Genomic DNA, 23,069 nt, shown 5'->3' with positions numbered 1-23,069 from the left:
TGACTGAAGTGCCCTTGAGCAAGGCACCTAACCCCCAACTGCTCCCCGGGCGCCATGGATAGGGCTGCCCACTGCTCCGGGCAAGTGTGCTCACTGCCCCCTAGTGTGTGTGTTCACTAGTGTGCATGTATGTGGGTGTTTCACTGCACGGATGGGTTAAATGCAGAGGTCTAATTCCACCGTGTGCAAACACAGACGGCTGATGGTCCTGAATTCAATTCAATTCAATTCAAAGGAGCACATCCTCCATGTTGGAGCATCTGAAGAGGAAATACATCGGCTCACTGGATGAAGAAGAAGCCTCTTGGTAAGACAGGTGTGCTAGCTAGCTAATATTAATGTTAAAAACTGTCCTCCTTCATGTTATAAGCCGGAACACCTATTTCGTAATACACGTTCTCTTGAATCGTTAATGGGGTTGGAACTCTTATTCATAACGACCCATCGATTCAGTCGTCTTAACGTCGAGACCACCGGTGCATTCAAATTCGGCGAACATATGAGAACGTTTGCCAACAGTTCTCTCAAGCTAAATTTCAAATCTGACAACTACATAAGAGTTATTTTGTAATTGAGCGATTCTTAATCGGAATAATCGATTATTTGTTTCAATAATCGATAAATAATTAGACTATCAAAACAGTCATTTGTTACCACTCTACTCAGCAGCCACAGCAGTTAGGGAGACTGGGTTAAAAGTGGCAGTATGAGATATCTACCACAGCAGAGAAGAGGAAAGAAGAGAGTAAAGGCTATTTCTAGAGGCCAGCTCAGAGACGGGCAGGTGATGAGAAGATGAGATCTTTAATTAAATTGATTAGAGCAGCTGACCCCCTAATTAGAAGGGGCGGTTTAATGAATGCGTCTCGGAGCAGAGGACGCAAACACACTCCCAAAGACAAACGTACACAAACACCGAGCAGCCGTCACCGACAATTACTGAACAGGTGGAGGACAGAGTCAGGCTGCGGCCGTCCAGACAGACAGAGACAAAGACAGAAACAGACAGAGACAGAGAGAGAGACACGAGACCACTCAGGATTCCAGACAGTCTATCATAATATAATACACAGGCAAGCTCATTTTTCTACTTCTGGTCAGTTCAGGTCAGCTGTGTTCCAACACAATGGGGCTAAATATGCATTTAAGCTCTCATGATTCATGATGGATTCTTTAATAAAGGCAATGATTATATACAGAACTATGACAACTCAAAGAACTTAATGAATGCATTGTTAAATGGTCTCTGTTGATGATTACTGTATATCGCTGTATATGTATATGGTTGTATATGGTTATTTAAATAATGATTCTTTAAAAAAAATGATTCTATATGGCACCAAAAATGGTTCCCTTACTTTACCACTCTACTATCTACTACAGAATCTTTTGTTAGTGGTATGTAACCCTTTCTTTACCAAGGATGTTACAGTTTTGCACTGGTAACAGTCTTATGGTGGCGATTCAAGTACATCAATTTTGGAATGTCATGATTGATTATAATTAATATTCAAGACAGTACAGTCCCATGCGAAAGTCAGAGAACACATTACAATTACTGTATTTCCAGTCTAAATGACCACAAGCGGTGCAATAAGTGTTGGCCCTCTCTTATCAGTGATCACAAGTTTGATCCCTGGTAAAGCTACAGCCATCGGTGACCAGGAGTCCTAGAGAGCACAACAGGGGTCTCACTCTGTCTGAGCGGGCAGGATGGCCCTCACCCTCCCCCGGCACCTAGTGCAATGTTAGCCAGCTTGATGTAACAGAACTGTAAGCTGACGTTACATTACTGCCATCTCCTCTGAGTATGTTCAGGTGTCCAGCAACGCTGGATGGAACTAAATTGGGAAGTAAATTGTAAAAAAACTAAAATAAATCCACAAAAAATGACCATGTAGAAGTTATTAATGTTTTTAGGAGATATTTTTTAATGAGATCACACATCAATTTGCATAAAGAATGGAAATGTCAAAGAAAAGTTAAAATAAGAAAAAAAAAACAGGAGTTTACAAAACTGGACTTGGGAAAATGGGACTCCTAACAACCGTGTGAGACCTGGTCAACCACCAAAACTGTCACCATCAGATAAACAGAACTTAAAGCTTTCATCTTAGACAACAGACGAAAAGAAGATGCAACTTCTAAGACTGAACTTTGATGGTATGGAAAAGTATTCCAGCAGACATCTTTCAAAATCTGAAAGCAAGTCTCCCGATAAGAGCCGAAGCTGTAATAAAAGGTGGGGCATTTTGTGTAATTTTCTGTTTTACATACATATATATATATATATATGTTCTTTTCACGCTTTTTTGCCTATAGCTGGAGAAGAATGAATAACGTACATAAATGCAGTTAATGGAAACCATTAAAATGAAGGATGGTCTCTGATGTCTGCACAGAACCGTATGTGCTCATTTTTGTCCAAAATAAAACCCTAAGGCCCCCCTCTTCATGTCGTACAGCGAGAAGTCCTGATGACTTCGAGGGCGGCCTGCAAATGTGTTATTTGGATTTCAGACGCAGCTATTCTTTAGGTTTGTGTACACTGAGAGCACGGCTGGTGGCCTTTTGCTGCTGGAACCGGCAGTGTTATTGTGTGGAGTTCACCCAGACGGAGGGCAGAGAGGAGAACAACTGAGCGCGTGCAAAGCATTTAATAGGAAAATCACACTTTGCATTAGCACAGCATGATAATGAAAGAACAATGAACATCCTGCCATACCGGCTCGGCTACAGCGGGAGAGGAAAGCTTTATATTGTGTGTGTGTGTGTGTGTGTGTGTGTGTGTGTGTGTGTGTGTGTGTGTGTGTGTGCTCTCTGACTGAGGGAGAGATTGAGAGATACAATGCACCTGCCTATGGAGTGGTCATTGAACACGTTGGTGTAGGGAAACCATACTAAGAGCCCAGATCATGGAGATTTAGTCCGGTGATTGAGGGCAGGGAGCACAGTCAGCAACTACATCCTGCACACTCACACACTAAGGATATGTCACTAAAGAATTCTGATTTACGCTGCTCTCTGATTACAGCAAGCAGGAACACAATGCTATAATCAGGATCATCCATGCTCACCCACGCAGAGAGAGAGAGAGAGAGAGAGAGAGAGAGAGAGAGAGAGAGAGAGAGAGAGAGAGAGAGAGAGCGCTAATACCTGTTTCGCACATGTTCAGAACCATCTAAATAAACTACACTGTAATGTTATACTGTACCTCTGACAAATATAACACTATGAAGTCGGTTTCCTAGAAACAGATAAAGCCTATTCTGGGACTACACTGGAATATCAATGGAGATTCACAGCTGAGAATTTTTTACGCTGCATTTACTTTACAGCGAAGAACAACCGTTGGCATTTTTGTGCACTTGTCTCTAAAATGCAAGCAAGCTTAGATTATCTAGGCTAGTTCGTTTCACCAATATCAAGGTGAGAAAAAGTCTCATACTCTTTTTAAAGATAATAAACTCTCCTGCTAATTTGTCCTCCATCTTCCAGCAACACAGACCTCACTGGGTAGTTTGAATGCGGATGTAAATTTTTTTAATAAAATTTTTTTCATAATCTGATTGGCTGCTGCCCAGCTGAACTTCTCATTTGCATGAAGTTGGGAAAAGTTGAACTATTTTATCACTTTTTTAACAGGCTGCTCCACTTCTGCTCCCTCAGGCCCCCCACGCACAACTGCCGCCTGTGTCTATAGAAATGAATGGGGGGGGGCTCACTTCGCTGTAAAGAAAATACAGCCTTAGTCTTGCATTACGATTAGCCTGCATCCAGGAAAGCAGCCCTGAGCTAGGGATGTGCATTCTGACGAATTTTGATCTGTTAGAGATGAGAAGATATTCAGATAACCACAAGGAGGGAAATACAAACACTTTGACCAAAATTATTGTCAAAATTACTGCAAGGCTAAATTTTAGGTGTTCAGCACTTAAAGCCTGAGTGAGGAGTAACAGAATCTGCCCCTTCAGATGAGCTAATGAGCTGTATTTTCTCCTCACTGGACAATGTGCCAACATGTTAGCTTGTCATGGTAACACTAAGAACATAGAAACTGTTTCACTTGGTTACATGCACTCAATAATCCAATCATAATAGGATACCATACTCAGATCTAGAAATCTGATTAAGAAATCCGATAAAGAGTCTGGATTTTAGCTCAGTAATCAGATTTCTCAGTGCTTGTAAACTCTTACTCTGTTTTCTAATGGATTTCTCAGTCTGCGTATGCGCAAGAATGACGGCGGTACCACAAATAAGTGAGCAGCCTTGCCAATGGCAGCAAAACACTTTTGGAGTGACACTGAAACCAAACACAAAATAAGGGATTTGAATATTCTTCATTTTCTAGATGTTGTCAGTTCATATTTTCCGGTAAAGCGGCGCGATGTTTAAAAAAAAAACGCGGCACGAAGTTTGAGTTTTACGTTACGGTTACATCACGTCTTCTTCTGTGAGTTTATTGGCTGGTTGCAAAGCAGAAATCCGGAGTTTCCCATTACCTGATTATTCAAGAGCATTTAAACGCACTCACTGTTTTAGGAACCAGATAACAGCAGCTAGTTAGCACAGTTAGCTATAAGGTTGTAATGAATTGTTTCAGCTGACCGCAAATATCTTTTCACGTCTTGCCCTCTCTGGGTAGACTCGACTTGGACTTTCCTTGGCTCCACCCACTCTCCTCCTCTCCTATATACCTACAGCTCCTTTTGGACTCATTAAGACTGCTACATATACTCCTTTGTCTCCAGTGTGTGTTTGCAAAGTCTCCGTGTTCAATACCTGAGTTCTGAGCCTGTTTCTTGTATTTGACCCCTGCTACTCTCCATTAAGTCTGATTGTGGATCTGCATCTTTTCCTACCTGCCTATATGGTGACCCCTGCTATGACAATGAGCATCAGAATGCCCCTAATAAAGTCATTTCACGCTCTCAACCTGCCTCAACGTTACATATTTTCCAAAGTTGTTCACTTTCACAGTCATATACTGACGTCAACAGAATACAAATAGGGTGCAATTTTATCCACTTGTGATGCAAACGGAATAAATGAAAGCAGAAAACACATTTATTGAGACGTCAGAGGTCAAAGACAGCAAGTTAGTGCTGTAACAGCTTTTGAGGGCAGCAGTAAGTAATGTTTGTTTATTTGAGCTTGAGAAGTGCCTGTTGTCAGTTGGGTGCTACTAAGCGTTCACAGCTGGGAAGCACGATAGCTAATCTGCCATCCTCAACACTTTAGTCCTGGACCTACCAGCTGCATACAATGAAAAAATGGCTCACTGTTAATCTCAATTGATGAAATGTTACAAATACCCAAATAAGGATTTGGGTATTTGAATACTGACACCAAGAACAGTTAGCCGAGTACTTCAGCACCCGTGCACATCCCAACCCTGAACTGATCAATACAAACATAAGATTAAACGACATTAATGCCAAAAACAGAGAGTGGGGGAGAACAAGAGGGAGAGATTGAAGCCAACAAAAAGAAAAAAAAAGACATTCAATCAAGTTTCCTTCAACTCTTTTTCTTCTAAGAAGTAGAGAAAAAGAAAGAGAGAGCAAGACAAAGAGAAATAAATAAATAACTAAAGGATAAGAGCAGTATGATCTCCCGAGTATATCCTGTTACAGCTCTGATATGCTATAGTTTATTAAGGAGCACTGCTTCCCGCTCCACCAGGAGGAAGAGTGTGTGTGTGTCTGATATTAATAAGCTCAGGAACACAAACTGGCCCTCTGCCCTACTAGCTCTGCCACTGTGAGGCCTTTCTTTCCTAACCACTGTATGTGCCCTCTGTTTAACCCCATGCACGAGTTACGCGTGTGTGTGTGTGTGTGTGTCTGTGTAAGTGTGTGTCCTCTGTTTGACCCCATGCATGAGCTCCTGAGCAGAGAAGATAATCTAACATGCAGAAGCCTCGCACACTTAGAAAGACGCTTGAATTAAACATGTCTGTAAATGCATTCAAGCTCCTAAGAGCTCAAGCGAACAGGCCACTCAGAATTGGACTAATATATACACAGAGAGAGAGAGAGAGAGAGAGAGAGAGAGAGAGACAAAGAATACAGCTGTCAAAAAGTTGTGTTAACCCAAATAATGATTAAGGCTGCTCATTTTTTACCACCATTAACATATTTTCCTTGTTTGACCCTTCAAACTATCTGCGATAGCCCCAGCTGCATGAACACTGTACATTGCTACGATAGAGTCCACCAATCTTGTTCAGATGCCACTTTTAAATGGCAAATTATTTTAAAATTATTTTATTGTTTCAGTCGTTTAACAGACCTAGTTTCAAGATATGTACGCTAGTGAATAAGTGCGTACACGCCTACATGCACAAACACCCACTATGCACACTTAAAATAGGTTTATCCAGCCCAATCTTATCTGCAGCTGTATGCAAAGTCTGCATTTGAATGAAAAACTCCTTCCGCACACGCCTGACCGGTCGCTTAACCTCGCTCAGTCACAGGCCTCCAGAGAGCCGGAACAGCACAGCATGTTTCTGCATCTCCAAGGACGGAGGAGTAATGATTAACGGGAAAAGGCTCTGGTTATGAGCTCAGTGACTGTACAGGTGGGCACTATGATGATGATGATGAACTATCATGATGAAAGAAGTCATGATGTGCTTTTCTGAGTAAATGGTGGGTAGTCAGTACTCGTAGAACACGCAACAACTGCAAAGGCAGATTCAGGCCTATTGACAACTGCAATATTATGACTGACACACCTCTCAGCCAAACACAGTCGCCTCTAAACGCTACTCACGGCATCGAGTCAAGGACAAAACTCTTCACATCTGCAATGAGAACGATGGTGGCAGCAAACTGGTAAGGATTATTCGGCTAGGGATTGGTGGAAAGGTGTTAATGAGGAATGTATAATCCCTGACACATCTGGATCATCTGGATGGTGGCGCAGTTTTTATTTGATTGCTGAAGCTGAAAAAGTACCACACGCACAGCTCAATGGCAAAGGTATTTCGCTGGTGTCTGAAGAAAACCTCATATCTCTAAAATGGTAACTTTACAGGAGAAGGAAAAAACCTACTTTACTTTTAATGCAAGTCAATGGAACCAGACATTTTTCCAAGTAATTTAGGGCCGTTTCTTTTGGTCCATTCTTCATGAAATTTACACACAATGTAAGGGACAACATTTATGTTCAAATTATGTCAAAAACTGAAAAACGACAACAATGGAGACGGAAGGTTTTCTTCCGACAGAGGCGACTTACAGACTCTACATCAAGCTGAATTCCATCTGGGTCACTGGATGTGCTAGAAATCATTTTAAATATGATGTTAGGGCTGGACAATATGACAATATTTATCATGATAAATTATGGATATTAAAGTACTTCAGAAACACTTTCGAACTGCATGTTTGATTACAAAGAGAGCATAATTAGCCCTGATCACTTGGATTTAGTGTAGCATTGTATGTAAAATGTTAAATACAAATAACTGTATTAATAGTTGTCAGATAGATGAAAAATATATATAAGGGCACACTGTGCATTGTGAAACGTCCTTGTGGATTGTGATATAGCATTTTTGCCATATCGCCCAGCTCAACATGATGTCTAACATTAAATAACATCCAAGTCTAAATAAAACAAGATCAGTTAGCTAACTAGCTAGCTTTTCTTTACTTTACAATTAGTTTAATTACTAATCACATTAGTTTAATTACTAATCACATTAGTTTAATTACTAATCACATTAGTAATTAACACATTGTGTGTAAAGAGGAATATTAATGCACTTTTAAAGTTCGCTAAAAAGTGCTTTAGCAATAGATCATTTGGGGGTTATTTTGGGAGTGTTTGTCGCTAAAAATTACTCTTTATTAGACATGAAAATCTACCACTTTAAGTGACTACATGATTTCCCTGGTTTGATTAATGTCAGCACTGTTAAAGATCCCTCTTTCTGTTCACTTTAAATTGGCCAATATTGACACCGTGTCAGTTCTCAAACAAGGTCTGCACTGATTTTGTTAATCCAGTTTATTTTTGAATGAATAAGGTCTGCAAAAAAATACACATTTTATTGATTTAGTTTTATTTATTTGTTTGAGATTTCTTTTATTGTTTTTATGTTTAACATTTTCTCCTAATGTTAACAGAAATATTCCTTAATTTTCCTTTAGGCCTACTGTTTAACTGTACTCCAGGGTCCCAGTGTATATGAGACCGTCAGTGGGTTAACCCACCCCTGCATAAATAAATGTTATATTTTAGCCATACTGTCTGCCCTAAACTGACGGATCTGCACCAAGCTCCACTGAGGAGAACGGAATGAACAGGGAAAGTTATCAGGTCTTACTTTTCGCTGAAAAATCTCCTCCAGAACTCTGCGGCGTCGGCCTTGGTGATGCGGAAAGTGTCTCCCTGAAACTGGCCTTCAGGGAAGATGGCCTTGATCTCGGCCAACATGTGGCTGAAGATGAGCGAGAGCTTGGTGAGGTTTCGCCTGAGAGAGAGAGAGAGAGAGAGAGAGAAACACATGGTCAGTACACACAGTTGTGATCAGCATTCCACACACACACACACAGGCATGTGTGCACACAGGCAGATGGAGGAGGCAAAATGAGCCCTTAGCATCCCCCTGTTGAGTTCAGAGATATGAGCTTGTCCTTGAGCTTGTTTAGAAGTTAATGTGTCTCACCCAAGTCCTTTAAACGGAGTGTGAATAATGCGCTAATAACCTGAACCTGCGTGTGAAGGACACTCAGCAGCCACACTTTAAACATAAAAACTGCCCCCCACCCATATCTGGGGGAACTGCCTGCTTCTACTAACAGAGAAAAGACTTGGATGCATCAAGCACCTCAGATTAAAAGAGACAGGTCCTCTATTTTTCATTTTATTACTATATAAGGCTGCATAACGTAAATACTAGTGATGATATTATATTGATACAGGCTGTGATTTCAATATAGCTTTTCTTTTCCCAATACAGACACTGAAATATTGAGCATTGAGCTGATACTGATATCGTTCTGATATCTTTCCTACACTTGAGCACTTTGCCAACAATGAGCACCTAAGAGTAGTTATGCTATTATGGTGAAACTGCTGAATCATCCTATTATCCCACAGAAAATAGTGCACAGCTAACAACATCACATCACAAACTGTGAGTGTGTGTTATTTCAAGCTGGACTTGTTACAGGACTGGATCAGATCTTTTTCATTTCCCTCTTCCATTTCCAGCATTTTCTGATAATATCTGCCCTTCACTGGTATCAGATTGGTGCCATTTCAAGTTGTAGCGTATGAATAACTGGTCTGCATCTGGAGCTGAATATCTAATTGTGATTTTTCTGTCCGATTCATATATCTTTTCTAAAAATTAAGCTTCGGGCCTTTTCTGGCCAAGAACACAAGCACATCTACTTTTGGCTTGAATGTCTTCTGCTGAAAGTGCCAGACAGCCAGTTCATGAGATCTGCATTATTAGATTTAATTTCTTCACTTAAAACTTGTGAATTTAATTAAAATTCCAGTTCTTGCGATTTCAATATGAAGACGATAAATCGTTCAGCCCTACCTGCATCATCTTTACCCAAATCTTTTACTTTAGATTAATCTCACAGGGCCAGATTTAATTTTGTAATGAGAACATTTGTGGATAACCAAGAGAAATTTCAGGCTTTATGTAGATGTGAACTTAGACTTATTACGGTGGGAACAAACTGTGTGTGAAATTTCCAAACCAATCCAAGGCCTCATGAAGGCAGAGCTCGAAGTAGTCCAACAGAACTGCAAGACTGTTTTTAGCCCATTAATTTGACGCAAATAAGCATGGCTGCAAATCCCTCATGAAATATACCAAATAAGCACATAGATATGGGTCAAGTGTGCAGAGAACACATTACATGCAGTTAAGACATGCATTACCTCCTTTAAGGAAAGCACAGGTTTGTTAACTAATGTCAGTATTGCGCTTGTTCCCTTGTTTTGCTTGTGTTATTGATTACTCCGGACATTGAAAGAGAATGGACTAGAGGAATTTAGGGTGGATTTAAAGGGGGTGTAATTTTGTTTGTGGTGCAATCCAGCAGCAAAAGCTGTCCCCAGATGTGTATTCTCGTTATGAGATCACATCTGGCTGCACAAGTCTAACTAATAGGGATGGGCATAATGACAATAGTTATGGTTATCGTGATAGATTATGTCAATATGTTTTACAATATGCTCTACTGAGTGTACTGAGAAGAGAGGAGAGTGCAGAAAGCATTAAAAGTACAAATAAACATCCCATCGAGCACTAATCACACACACACACACACACACACACACACACACACACACCAATAAACATAACAGACTATATTAAAAGCTTTTACGATATACCGAACACAACAGCACTACAACTTTTATGAGTTCACAGGTTTTTTCCTTTGGCATTTTTAGCCATAAACTTCATCAGAATGACGGAGTGAAGTCAAGGGAATGTCACCCCCAAGCTCAGTGCCAATCTCTCTCGCCCGCTCTCTCTCTCTCTCTCTAACGCACTGCACTTCAGCTCAACCTTTCAGGTGACACTCAATTAGGCAGGGTGACTATGCTGGAGGCACGAGCCCGCAAGGAGCTAGGCTGCAAAGAGCAGATAACTAGGCCCTCAGAGGCATGCACACACACACACACACACACACACACACACACACACACACACACACACACACACACACACACACACCACATAAAGTACTATTTTCAACGCTGCTTTGTGCGACTCCTCCAAGTGAAGGACACCTGAAGATCCCAGGAGAAATGTTTCCTCTCCTGACGCTTCACAAACTGTTCCTCAACTCTCAAACTCTCTCACACACTCTCTCTCTCTCTCCCTCTGGGGCTCTCTGGATTTGGGTAAGCAGTCTGCTTTAATCAACAGCCTTTGTTTAAACCTGTACACAATTACATGCCCATAAATTAGCATGCAAGTTCAGAGTAACTTCCTGACAAAAACACAACTTTAAGAAAGTCATCAGCACTTCTGGTTTCACAGGCTTTCAGATTAGCAACACAACATTTTGTTTCCTAAAGATTTTTAAAATGTATTTGTTTTTTTGTTTTGGAGTTTTCATGTTCTCCCTTTGTCTGCGTGGGTTTCCTCCCACAGTCCAAAGACATGCAGTCAGGCTGACTGGACACGTTAACTTGCCCCTAGGTGTGAGTGTGTGTGTGAATGTAAATGTCTGTGTGTCTATCCTGCAATAGACTGCCGACCTGTCCAGGGTGTACCCTTCCTTCCGCCCAATCACCGCTGGGATAGCCCCCCCCCCAAACCCAGAAGGATAAGCGGTTTAGAAAATGTGTGTGTGTATCCTGATATTGATATCAGGGATGCACAATGGTATCAGAATTGTATCAGTATCAGCTAAGGGTGTCACGATACACATATTAATATTGATTTATTTTTGATACTGGAGTTGCAAGACGATACACGCTGTGAATCGAATGTGGCTGCTTTTCACATTATAAAATTCATCACATCAGGAACAGTTTCTGTAGTTGTATTTAACACAATCCATGGCACTCCTAAAACTATGAACATAAAAAAGTTGCTGCGTGGCTCTCAGAACTGGAAAAAACTGGTTTGGATAGACCACCTTGAATAAGCTGAGATTAGCTTCTCACAGAAATTTTCTGTTCCACCTTAAACGGTGCAGCAGTTACGCTCTGGTGCCTCAGGAAAATTTGAAAAAGAAGCTGGTGAATGAGAAGCTAACTTCAGCTCTGTATACCCTGGATGGGTGATTAGCCAAGCTGCTTGAAATGGCAGGAAGAGACAGCAAGTAGGTCTGTGCAATATGACCACATAGACTGCTATTGTGATAAATCATGTTACAATATTATGTCACGACATGTAATTTATATTGTCAGTATGCAAAAATAGTCCTGTTTAACTCCAACACAGTATGCCAGATACTGAATAAAAATCATTGTAATTTAAGTTTTTGACAGTATTTTTTTAAAATGCAGCACTACTGATTCTTTTTTCTCCATTCCAACTGATCTGATCAGATGGCTGAACAAAATAAATATGATTTATGCTTATCAAGTACTGTAATATTATATTTTTGCCACATCACCCACCTCTTCCAGCAAGATTTATCTTTGCATTCATCTCCTGTTTGGGAACACTTCTGTTTCCCAGTCGAGTACAATAATGATGGGCAAACAGTGGCACATCCCAACGGTGGCAGCATGCTGACACTGCGCAAGTACCAGTGATAATACCTCAACTACGCTTATACATTCCTGAACATGTCACTCAAATGTCTGAGAAGACAAGTTGCAGCGGCTACTTCTCCATATGGGATTAAAACAGCCGTAAAGTGCCGACTGTGAAGCAGCAACCAAATGACTCCACAGAGATGCTTATAGTTTGATAGCTACTTGGTTCTTGGTTGTTGAGAGGCCTGGATTCTGCAGTTTTCTGGGATTGACAGACCCACGTTAGAAAACCCTCACACTCATTTCAGCCAGAAGTTAAGAGCTACACTTTATAAGAACACAAGATCTGAATGTAAATTCATTTTAATTTGAAATGTAGCCTCACAGTCCACACATTTTTGTTTGCTTTAATTTTACAAGCAGTAACAACACAGGTTTGCATGTGCAACATGTAATATATGTCTTGGTTTATTGTTTATAGATGTTTTCATTATTCATTGTATGGCTTCTAAGAAAACAGCCCAAACAATGAGTCTTTTTTTGAGGAAAAAATTGGGAATAACCAAAAGATAAATAAGGAAATACATTAATGCGAAAGTTATGTTTGCATTTCTTGTCTTTTATCCTGATGCAAAAATGGCAATACATATTGCATTGTAGAATTTGCATATCGTTGCAAACTCCTCTCTGTCTCTGCTTTCTCTGAAATGTATATTATATTCTGCTAAAGTAAAATTCCTGCTCTATTAGTCTTTGTTTGTAAACTGCTGAGAAGCCAGTAATGTGTAATGCTTAAATGAAAGGCAGCAGCATTTGTCACACCTTTAACAGCTAAACTAAAGCTCTAGCTCCATCAGTGCAGTGTGTATGCCAGTTCTTGAGCTGGTCAATGATTGACCAAAGTAACACCATTTCCAGTTCTCCACTGTGCAGCTATCCGTTCGCCTAAATGCAGCTCACGGTTTCAGCTCTCAGAGCAGCCTCCTTATCTTATTACCGGCTTCTGCTGGACCAACAAGAACACATTTCCCTCCTCACATAGCGGTCAACCACTCCCTAAACGCTCCAGCAGCTCTCAATCCATCCCAGAGTCAGCGAATGTGCAGTCCATTTCCTAGCCTTAATGGACTCCTGCTCACTTTTCACTGCTCTCCAGGCTGCTGGTGTACAGGTCAGACGTCTCTCAGTGTCTGCTTTCCAAACCCTGGTGAGCTCAACCATCACATAAGCCATGGGTCCTTGAAATCAGGGACATATTTATACTAAGGCTTGAACGATGGTGACTAGGCCCAACCATTGCCGACATTAAGGGGTGTAACCGATAATACTAGCCAATATAATTTTATATGGTCAAACACTTAATTAAACAACAAAAATTTCATTTTAAAAGTGTGTTATGGATGTACAGTGAGAGAAAACAAGGTTTGTTATATAATAATAATAATAATATACTGAATAATATACTTTCAAACTGGATGTACGAACAGAAATGTGTGTCTAAAATTTGCAAGAGTCAGAAATTATTTCGAACACCAGCAATAATTCAGCTCATTATATTTGGAGAAAGAAGAGCTCTACTTCCCAAGAACGATCCCAAGAACACCACATCCACAGTGAAGCATGGAGGTGGGAGCGTCACGATAGGATGCTGCCTCTCCGCAGATGTTACTAGGGCACTACACATCCTTCAAAGAAACCAAATGAATGAATGGAGCGATGTGCTGGGACATATCAGGTATCGTAGCAATGAAAGTGCCTGCATGGCCTACTGAAAGTCCTGATTTGAATCCCATTAAAAATCTATGGAGGACTTTGTTTACAAGGGACCCTTGTAAACTTGGGGAACTGGAGACAGTTTGCCAAGAGGAATAGGCCAGAAAATTGAACCCGCAACGCTGCAAAGTTCTAATTACTGTTTACTGTATATGTCTTGAAGCTGTAACTGCCAACAACAGCTCTGCAGCAAAGTACTATTACTCATTTGTGACGTCTGAATACACTGAATCATTTTCGTTTTTATAATGCATTTTTGTTTACGTTTATAAATATGTATTTTTTTGACCAAGTCTAAAGACTTTGTGTATACATCTGAAGTGTATATATGCACTGGATATATGCAAAGGAGGCTATATTAAATTACAAAACACAAAAGCGAATACTTGTTTGCCCTCACTGTATCTGCCTAACAGTGGTCAGCTGTGAATAGCCACCTATGGTTTTCCTATTCATTACAATATAAAACACAAAATACTGGTGCATTATCAGAGTTTTTTGCCAATACTGACAAATCTGCATAGCTTAAATATCGGCTGATGTTATCGTCCAGCTGATATATCAGTCAGGCTGTAATTTGCACACACTCAAGTCCAGCAGAGTGAAGAAATGAACATCCAGTCAAGGCTCTCAGAAGTGAATATACTGATTGAGGAAGTGCCCTCAAACTCAAAACCACCGCAGGCATGTGGCTCGAAGGCCTGAGCAGAACGGCTTTGCGTAATTCTCTCTCTCTCTCTCTCTCTCTCTCTCTCTGTCTCTCTCTCTCTCTCTCTCTCTCTCTCTCTCTCTCTCTCTCTCTCTCTATCTCTCTCTCTCTCTCTCTCTCTGAACAGATCGCTTAAATACGCAATCAAGAATGGATGAAATTCAAGAACAAGGCTGCTGGCACGGTTTGCTGCAAACAACAGAATGCCTCACAGGCTTTAAAGGAACCCAGCAATGACTACCGCTACAGAGTCACACTCACACTTACTCACACTCCCTCTGTCTAATCCATATATGAAAATGATCAGCAGTTATGGCTGGGCGACATACACTCGATTCATGCCTCCTAACTAAGCGCCGTAAGCCATGTAAACGCATGTTGCTTTGTGCCGTCTCGTCCTGCGTCATTTCGAAGTGGAGCATAATAAAATGTTTGCTTACACGGTGAAGAAATAGGTGAACACAGTGCACGATTTTCAAAGCATCAATCAATAAATATCAATCCATCTGGCCAAAAATTGCTCAAATATCAAACAGTGCTGCTAATTAAGACAGGAGTTGGTGAGCATCAGCTAAGCTAGCATGATAACAGCTCCGCTCACCACAGAACATGCTTGATTCTGGCTAAACTAAAACACCCACGCAGGTTTGGTTGATGAATCAAATCTGACGGACACTTCACTCCATTCAATTTTGGTCACACTTTATTTGGATGGTCCCCTATAGATGATCCACAGATACCTGCTGTTTGAACAAAACCTCATATCGGCCTTTTTGTTGTTTTTCAGTTTTTGAGATCATTTGAAAATGCTGGTTGCTCTTTACATTGTGTGTAAATTTCATGATGAATGGACAAACAGAAACAGCCCAAAATGACTTGGAAAAACGTCTGGTTCCATTGACTTACATTAAAAGTAGAGTATGTTTTTTCCTTCCCCTGTAAAGTCGTCATTTTGGAGATACTGTTTGGAGTTTTGTTCTGACAGCAGCGATATGTTATTAACAAACTCTCTGGTGATACTTGATTACCAACAGCATTAAGGTTAGGGGTAGGTCTAGGAGTAGGTGTACCTTGAGGTTAGGGTTAAGGTTAGGGTTAAGGTTAGGGTTAAATGTAATAGAACCTTTCACACACAACTTCAAGTTCAGTTACATATAACAGACATTTAGTTGAAAGTTAATTAAAAATAGACTGAGCATCTACAAAGCATCTACTAAATGATATACTTCACACAGAACATCATGCTATAATGCGACAAGAGACGACACATCAAACACTGCTCGCTCTGCTTTCTCTCGTTCTGGATGAGGGTTATGCAAAAGAGCTGAGCGGCAATCATGCTGATCTGTTTATTTGTGGTGGGGAACATGAATGTCACACCCATAATCAAGCTACACGCTAAAGATTCAATACACAAATGCACGTCGAGTGGGAGATTGGCGGTTGGAAAAAATTATGTATTCAGAACACGGAACGATAGTTGACTTTAAGTTCAAAAAAACATTAAGCTGCTTTTGGTCACATAACTAACCTACAATTCTGCATTAATTTTACTTGTCTTTGTTTTATCAACACTCCCCCCTCAAAGGCGGCCGATGGTTAGCAACAGTTAGCGGTTATGAAAATGATAAATAGTGTGTGGTTACTGCAGATTTCGAAAATATGTAAGTAAAACATAAAATAAAAATACAAACTCTTCTCTACAACAAGCACACATAGGTCTTTATTATGCTCAGAATATTATTCTTCATTTTTAGCATAGTGTTATTGTTAAACAAGCTTAAAAACTGCAGGTGCACATGGGCTAACTATCATTTTGTAATCAATTCATTGTGCAGCTCTAGTGTGCAACAAATCGCTGTTGTCGGACGAAAACCTCGTATCTCCAAAATGGTGACTTTACAGGAGAAGGAAGAAACCTACTTTAATTTTAATGTAAGTCAATGGAACCAGACGTTTTGCCAAGTCGTTCTGGGCCGTTTCTTTTAGTTCAGTCTTCATGACATTTACACACGATGTAAAGGGCAACATTTATTTTTTTTCAATTATGTCAAAAACTGAAAAATGACAAAAACTGATTATGAATGATCACATCACAGGCAAACACACTTAACAAGATGTTTCTTTGCAAATATGAAACGCACCATGTGTTTTACTATAAAACACTGCAGTGTCAAAATAAAAGTCTCTCTTAATGAAGCGTGACACAGCACAGTAGAATAAAAGCCCTGGGCAGGAGAGGCTTTTCTAATTAGCCAATGTTTTGCTTCATACCAGCTTTTTCAGCAAACAAATTTTTAGGCTTTAACATTTAACCCTAAAATAATTAAGAAGAGGTTAAAATATTTATTAAAAGAGATACAGTTGTATGCAAATGTTTGTGCACCCCTGGTCAAATTACATATTTTGTTGATTTTATAAGTGAAAATAGAAAATAAGTGAACACTTCCTCTATAGATGCACACTGTGGTCTGCAGAAAAATGCTTTTTATATATATATATATATATATATATATATATATATATATATATATATATATATATATATATATAAAGTTATATGTAGAGGATGTTCACTTATTTTCACTTAGAAGATCAACAAAACACGTTGGGCTGGCTTGTTCAAACTTTTGCATATGACTGTATATCATGTTTTGGCAATGAACCCTTCAAGTGTAACAGCACATTATATGATATGATTTTAAAATGAAATTGGTGCTCAGACAATATCCTGAGCTCAAGTTTTGTAATTGGTATTGGGAGAGAAAGAGTCAGACCTCTACTCCTGAGCAGGCCCAGATGGGTTTTACAAAGGCCTAGTTTAATCCAGACTCCATCTCTTTCAGAGATAAACACTCACACCCACACCTAGTGTATAATCACATAATCTGTATAAACCTGATATGGTACAGACTGATAACATGCAGAGGAACCTTTGAGGATGGTGTGTGTGTGTGTGTTTAAGCGTGACAGCGTGAGTTAATCCTACTACACAGCACTTGTCCTGAGGAAAGAGAAATTGAATTAAAAACAGAACAGTAATGGCGGCGCACGGGCACATCACATATGCTAATTCCTGCTGTGCTCCTGAAGTGCTGCGTGACGCCTCTGCCTCACACCAACAGCAGCGTGAACATACACACACACACGCCACCCTGAGCAGTGTCCTCTGAGCTGGACTGAGCCGTTTTAAAAATGCCATTCCACACATTTTAAACCCAAACACAGCTCTCCTCCAGTGCCGTGCGAACACACTTCTTGGGCAGTGCTGCACTAGAGAAAGCTTTCAAAGGTCACTCTCCTATCCTCTACATAAAGGGCCCGGGTCAAGGAAAAGTGTTTGATTTATGTTTGTAGTGTTTAAACACTGAGTGCGTTTACATGCACTCAATAATCCGATCATAATCAGATTTCTGCCATACTCCAATCTTGAAATCCGATTAAGAAATCTGATAAAAAGAGCTGGATTTTAGCTCAGTAATCGGATTGCTCAGTGCATGTAAACTCTTACTCTGATTTCTTTCAGATTTCTCAGCTTGCGCATGCGCGAAATGATGCCGGTACCAGAAATAAGCGAGCAGTGTTGCCACGAGACGCAGCAAAACACTTTTAAGCGACGCTGAAGCCAAACACGAAATAAAGGATTTAAATATTCTTCATCTTCTAGATGATGCACGTTCATATTCTCAGATAAAGTGGAGCAATGTTCGAAAAAATGCTGCGGCGTAAAGTTTGAGTTTTACGTTACGTTTACGTCACGTCTTCTTCTGTGAGTTTACTGGCTGGTTACAAAGCTGAAATCTGATTCTTGTCTGACTAATGTAGACCCGGAGTTTCCCCATTATCTGATTACACAAGTGCATGTAAACGTGTTGATCGGATTACTGAGAAAATCTGATTTTCTGCAGTTATTGGATTATTAAGTGCATGTAAACGCACTCACTGTTTACAAATGGACCTCCAAATAACACAACCAGCTAAGCACTGGCTCATTCGTCAGGAGATCAGGTGTTTAATCGCTGGCGATGCCATAGCCATCCGTAAGCAGGAGACTGTGTTAATGGCAGTTCGAAAAGATGCACAATCCCTATTCGAGCTAGCTTAGTTTTACCTGGGGAGGTGCTGTGAAGTAAAGGATTCAACTGGTCGTTTTGAACGGCATTACGTACTTGTTTAATTTTCCCAAATTGCCAAGACGTTCACTTTAGCCCTACAACTCAACAAACAAACAAAAAACCAACAAAAAACAAACTCCCAGGTAATACCATAAAGAACAGCATTAGACTAGTAAAGTGGACTTAACAAATTTCACTAATGACTGAAATCACTCAGCTTTATTAGAGGCACTTTCAAGATTTCTCTAAATATTAGATTTTCTTTATGTGCATCTCTGTTTGCTCTGTGGTCAACAGTGCCGGATGTCTGAACAGATCCACTCCTCACACAGCTGAACATGACTCAGCACGCCGGAGCAAAGTGGCGTATATACGTGTGTGTGTGTACTGTATGGGTGCTTGTGTGTGCCTGTGCGTGTTGGGGGTCAGCAGAAGCGGAGGGGAGAGCGTATGTGTGTTCCAGAGCTCATGCAGCAACAGCAGGTGGTGGAACAGAGTGCTGATCTCGGACCGATCACATCTCTTTTAAAGCCTTCGAGACGTCGACAACACTTAGGTCAGTGAGCGACAAAGGTCAGTGTCTCAAGCTCAGCCTTTACACAGTCAAGGCGTCTCAAGAGCCAACTGAAAGACAAGTGTGTTGCAAGACCAGACCTCAGCCAAGATCTCTTTGCACCACACACACACACACACACACACACACACACACACACACACACTTACTTGTTTTCATACCTTGTCAGAATGTGACGGCACATTCACATTGCCTACCCTCTCAGATTAAAAGGTACTAAACTGTCACTGGGGCAGTGCCCCTCTTGTCACCGGGATGGGACCCTCAAGGGTACAGCTCAGTACCTTTAGTCAGGGAACATAACTGAACCATAATCTATTGAAATTATATTTTCTGAGTTGTACTGACTCCACACACCCCGTCTCGTCTCCAGGCTTTTATTTTATTGTTCTGTTTTAAAACATTCGGTTATGAAAAGGTACAAATATGTACTTTTCACCTGGAAGATCTCTTATTTAGGGTTCAAACCTGGACCTTAAACCACTGTCGTACCTTTGAGGGAACATTTCCATTGTTTGTACCTTGATGAACGAAAAATGTACCTGCACAGAACCTTTATTTCTAACAGTGTATGTACATATTAATTAATTCATTATTCACTTTTTGATTAGCTTCCAGCCCAAACAGTCGTTAAGTACAAGTTATTCATCTTAAAGGAAATATTTCGAAGGAAATTAGATAAAACATCTTTCACTTGCAAAGAAAATCAAATGAGTTTCAAATAAGCATTAAATGACATGGAGAAAATGGGACTCCTAACCACCGTGCAAGACCAGGCAGACCACCGAAACGGCCACCCACAGATAAACAATACTAAAGGCTTTCATCTCTGAGAGACAGGAGAAAATCAACCTCGACTCTTGCAGCAAACGCAACCAACTTCTAAGACTGAACTTTGGAGCTGTGGAAAAATATCCCTGCAGATTTCCTGGAAAAACTGGACGCAGGCCTCCTCGCAAGAATGGAAGCTGTAATAAAGACAACACTAAATACTGAAATGCTGAAAATGAGACTACATTTGTTTCTAAAAGTTTTGCGTAATTTTCTGTCAAATATATGTTTTCTGCTTTTGTCCTGATGCTGGAAAATGAATGATTTGTACTTAACGGGCGTTTTACTTGGAAATTAAACAAACGAAGTGCAGACTTTACTTTACTTTACTTTACACACACAGACACACACACACCTCCATTAATCTCATGCCACGTATTCACTTACTAGAGAATTAGTGAGTCATTAAAATGTATTTATGGCCATTGATCTCTCTGTGACTCAAAGTTCCTGTGTGAGTGTATGAGGGTGTGTATAAAAAGCCACACATGTATTCTTAACAGTCAAACGCTTACACTCCTTCAAGTCACAGCTGGAAATAAACAGAGACGGTAAGGGTAGAGCCTGAGCATTTGAGCAGAGAGTAATGCAAGCAGGAGAACAAGAGAACAGAGGAACAAGCCTAAAGACCATCAGAGAAAAAAGAACCAGTAAACATCCTCAAGGGCTGTCTGATATCAGACTTTTAACATCACAACCCCATTTATTTTTCACCAGTATTAAGACCATTTACTGTCTAACCACATATCTCTGCTGTGCTTCATATTATATATGGAATTATAGTCACATCCAATTATATTAGTAATTAAGAACTGTTTCTTTTTGATGCTTAATCGATTAATTAGGCCTTAAAGCTGAACGTTTTAGAAACCTGCATTAACAAACAGTTATGATGTGAATAAACTCATTCTAACTTGTTCTGTTCTAGAGAAACTTAAAATCAAGAGAAGACAGAGTTCTTCACAGTGGTGGTGATAGGAACCAGACGTCTAAAGCATTTCATGCCTCTAAAAGCTGCCTCACAGAAAGTTATTAATTGAAATGGTGATGAATATGCAGCCTAATGCCTGTGACATTGTTTTAACATAGTTTTGAGTTAAGACTTCGGCCTGAAACAACTTTAAAATGCATTCGTGACGGAGGGCGACACTCCAGGCGTCAGAAAGTAAAATAGTCCCTAATGCAACCTTATTATTTCAGATTTATTACTATTTTACCTTCATCAACATTACATATAAGTTTCATATAAGAAGACGTGTAGGTTCACTGGTGGTTTGGGATAGTAAATAAAATGGCTATATCTGTGTTGGACACATCACGACCCCTGGTCCCTCTCACCACCATGTCAAGAAACTTGACTCAGCATTTTCTCTAGAATAGAACTGTAGAACTTCATATCAAACTGCTCTAAATGACTTTGTTTACATATCAAAAAGTGATTTCTGCAGAAAATTTAAAAAATTACCCACTGTAAGATTTCAAAATACTTTACTAAAAATACTTCATTAAAAAAATATAAACACTATTTGGTTGAAATATATAATTGGTATATACATTATAATAATAATAGAAAAGTATAGAAATGAGTAAGTAAAGTAGGCCTCTATAAATGAGTGTCCATTAGACTATTTCTACTGTAAAAGAGGCCAATAGCCAATTGCCATAACTCCAAAAATCTCCAAAAATAGTAATTTTACATAAAGATTTTTTTTTTATTTTGACTAGAAGTTAACAGAATAAGATTAGTAATTTGTAAGCTCTATTATTGGTCCATTCACTATAAACGTTTAACATGATGTAAAGAGCTGCGGACAATATGAATCATGACCATGCAAACTCCCATCTAATCAATGCCATTAGATCAGTGAGGTATATTTAAATAAATGATTAGTATTTTTAACTGAGTAATCATCACAGCATTACATGTAATGAACTAAATATGCAGCTGTACAGACTAATATAACTGCATAATCCGTAGTATAACACTAACACGATTCACAGATGCTGCCATTAAGCAGACAGTAGGATAACCGTGCGGAGATGACAGCGTATAATATATAATATAGGAACCCTCTTATAAACTGACAAGAGGTTTTTCTCCTCATTAGCGTATCGTCACGATGTCTGAAATGTACTGTATGATAAAACAAACTTTTTTGCCCACAGATGGAAAACATTCCTTAAGCCGCTAAAACACCAGGGAGGCGCCAGACATCTGAAGAGCCTCGCTGCTCACTGCGCTCCTTTTATCCGGCAGACCAGCCGTCTGTGACAAAACATCACTTATTAGCAATGACAGCAGTATGAAGCTGTCATATTGGAACATGGATTGTTTTACGGTAATGGGGGGCCGTGGCAGAGTGCAGGGTTTAAGGTGCCTCTGTTCTCGTCTCCAGAGGAAATGGAGACTCCATGAAATTACACAGCACCGCCTGGATTTCCCCCCCGTCAATTAAGTGCAGGCAATCTGTCTGGTTTTCCTGTTTCAACCTCTAATACTCATCCATCTCTGTAACCCAGGAGCTCTTGCCCACGTACACATTATATATATGTATGTATATATGTGTATGTGGGCAAGAGTATGTATATATATATATATATATATATATATATATATATATATGTAATTGGGTTGTGGTTAGGCTACAATTCCTGCCACGTGGCCACAGTAGCAGTGGTCTTGGTCCTGTGCCTGTGTGTGCGTGTCTGAAACAACATGCCCTAAAGTCTGAAGTTCACTCTGTCTCTCTCTCTCTCTCTCTCTCTCTCTCTCTCTACCACAGCACCACACATTCACTGAGCTGCTATTGATCTCTTTGAGAAAGCTGATCAATAGACTAACATGCTAACCTGCACTACAAAA

The 23,069-nt window shown here is 40.0% G+C and overlaps 1 protein-coding gene across 1 annotated transcript in view; it reads right to left on the bottom strand.

Annotated features, from left to right (window-relative positions):
* cblb (Cbl proto-oncogene B, E3 ubiquitin protein ligase) overlaps nt 1-23,069 on the bottom strand; it is a 125,714-nt gene that overhangs the window by 53,012 nt on the left and 49,633 nt on the right. Inside the window, exon 4 of the mRNA XM_036595698.1 lies at nt 8,345-8,491. Within this exon, the coding sequence (XP_036451591.1) occupies nt 8,345-8,491 (147 nt within the window). The remainder of the gene's footprint in view (nt 1-8,344; nt 8,492-23,069) is intronic.

The sequence above is a fragment of the Colossoma macropomum genome, unplaced genomic scaffold, assembly GCF_904425465.1.
Source record: "Colossoma macropomum unplaced genomic scaffold, Colossoma_macropomum, whole genome shotgun sequence".
NCBI classification, from domain to species: Eukaryota; Metazoa; Chordata; class Actinopteri; order Characiformes; family Serrasalmidae; genus Colossoma; species Colossoma macropomum.
Note: the sequence above shows the minus strand (reverse complement) of the source record. Positions and strands in the feature narration are given on the sequence as shown.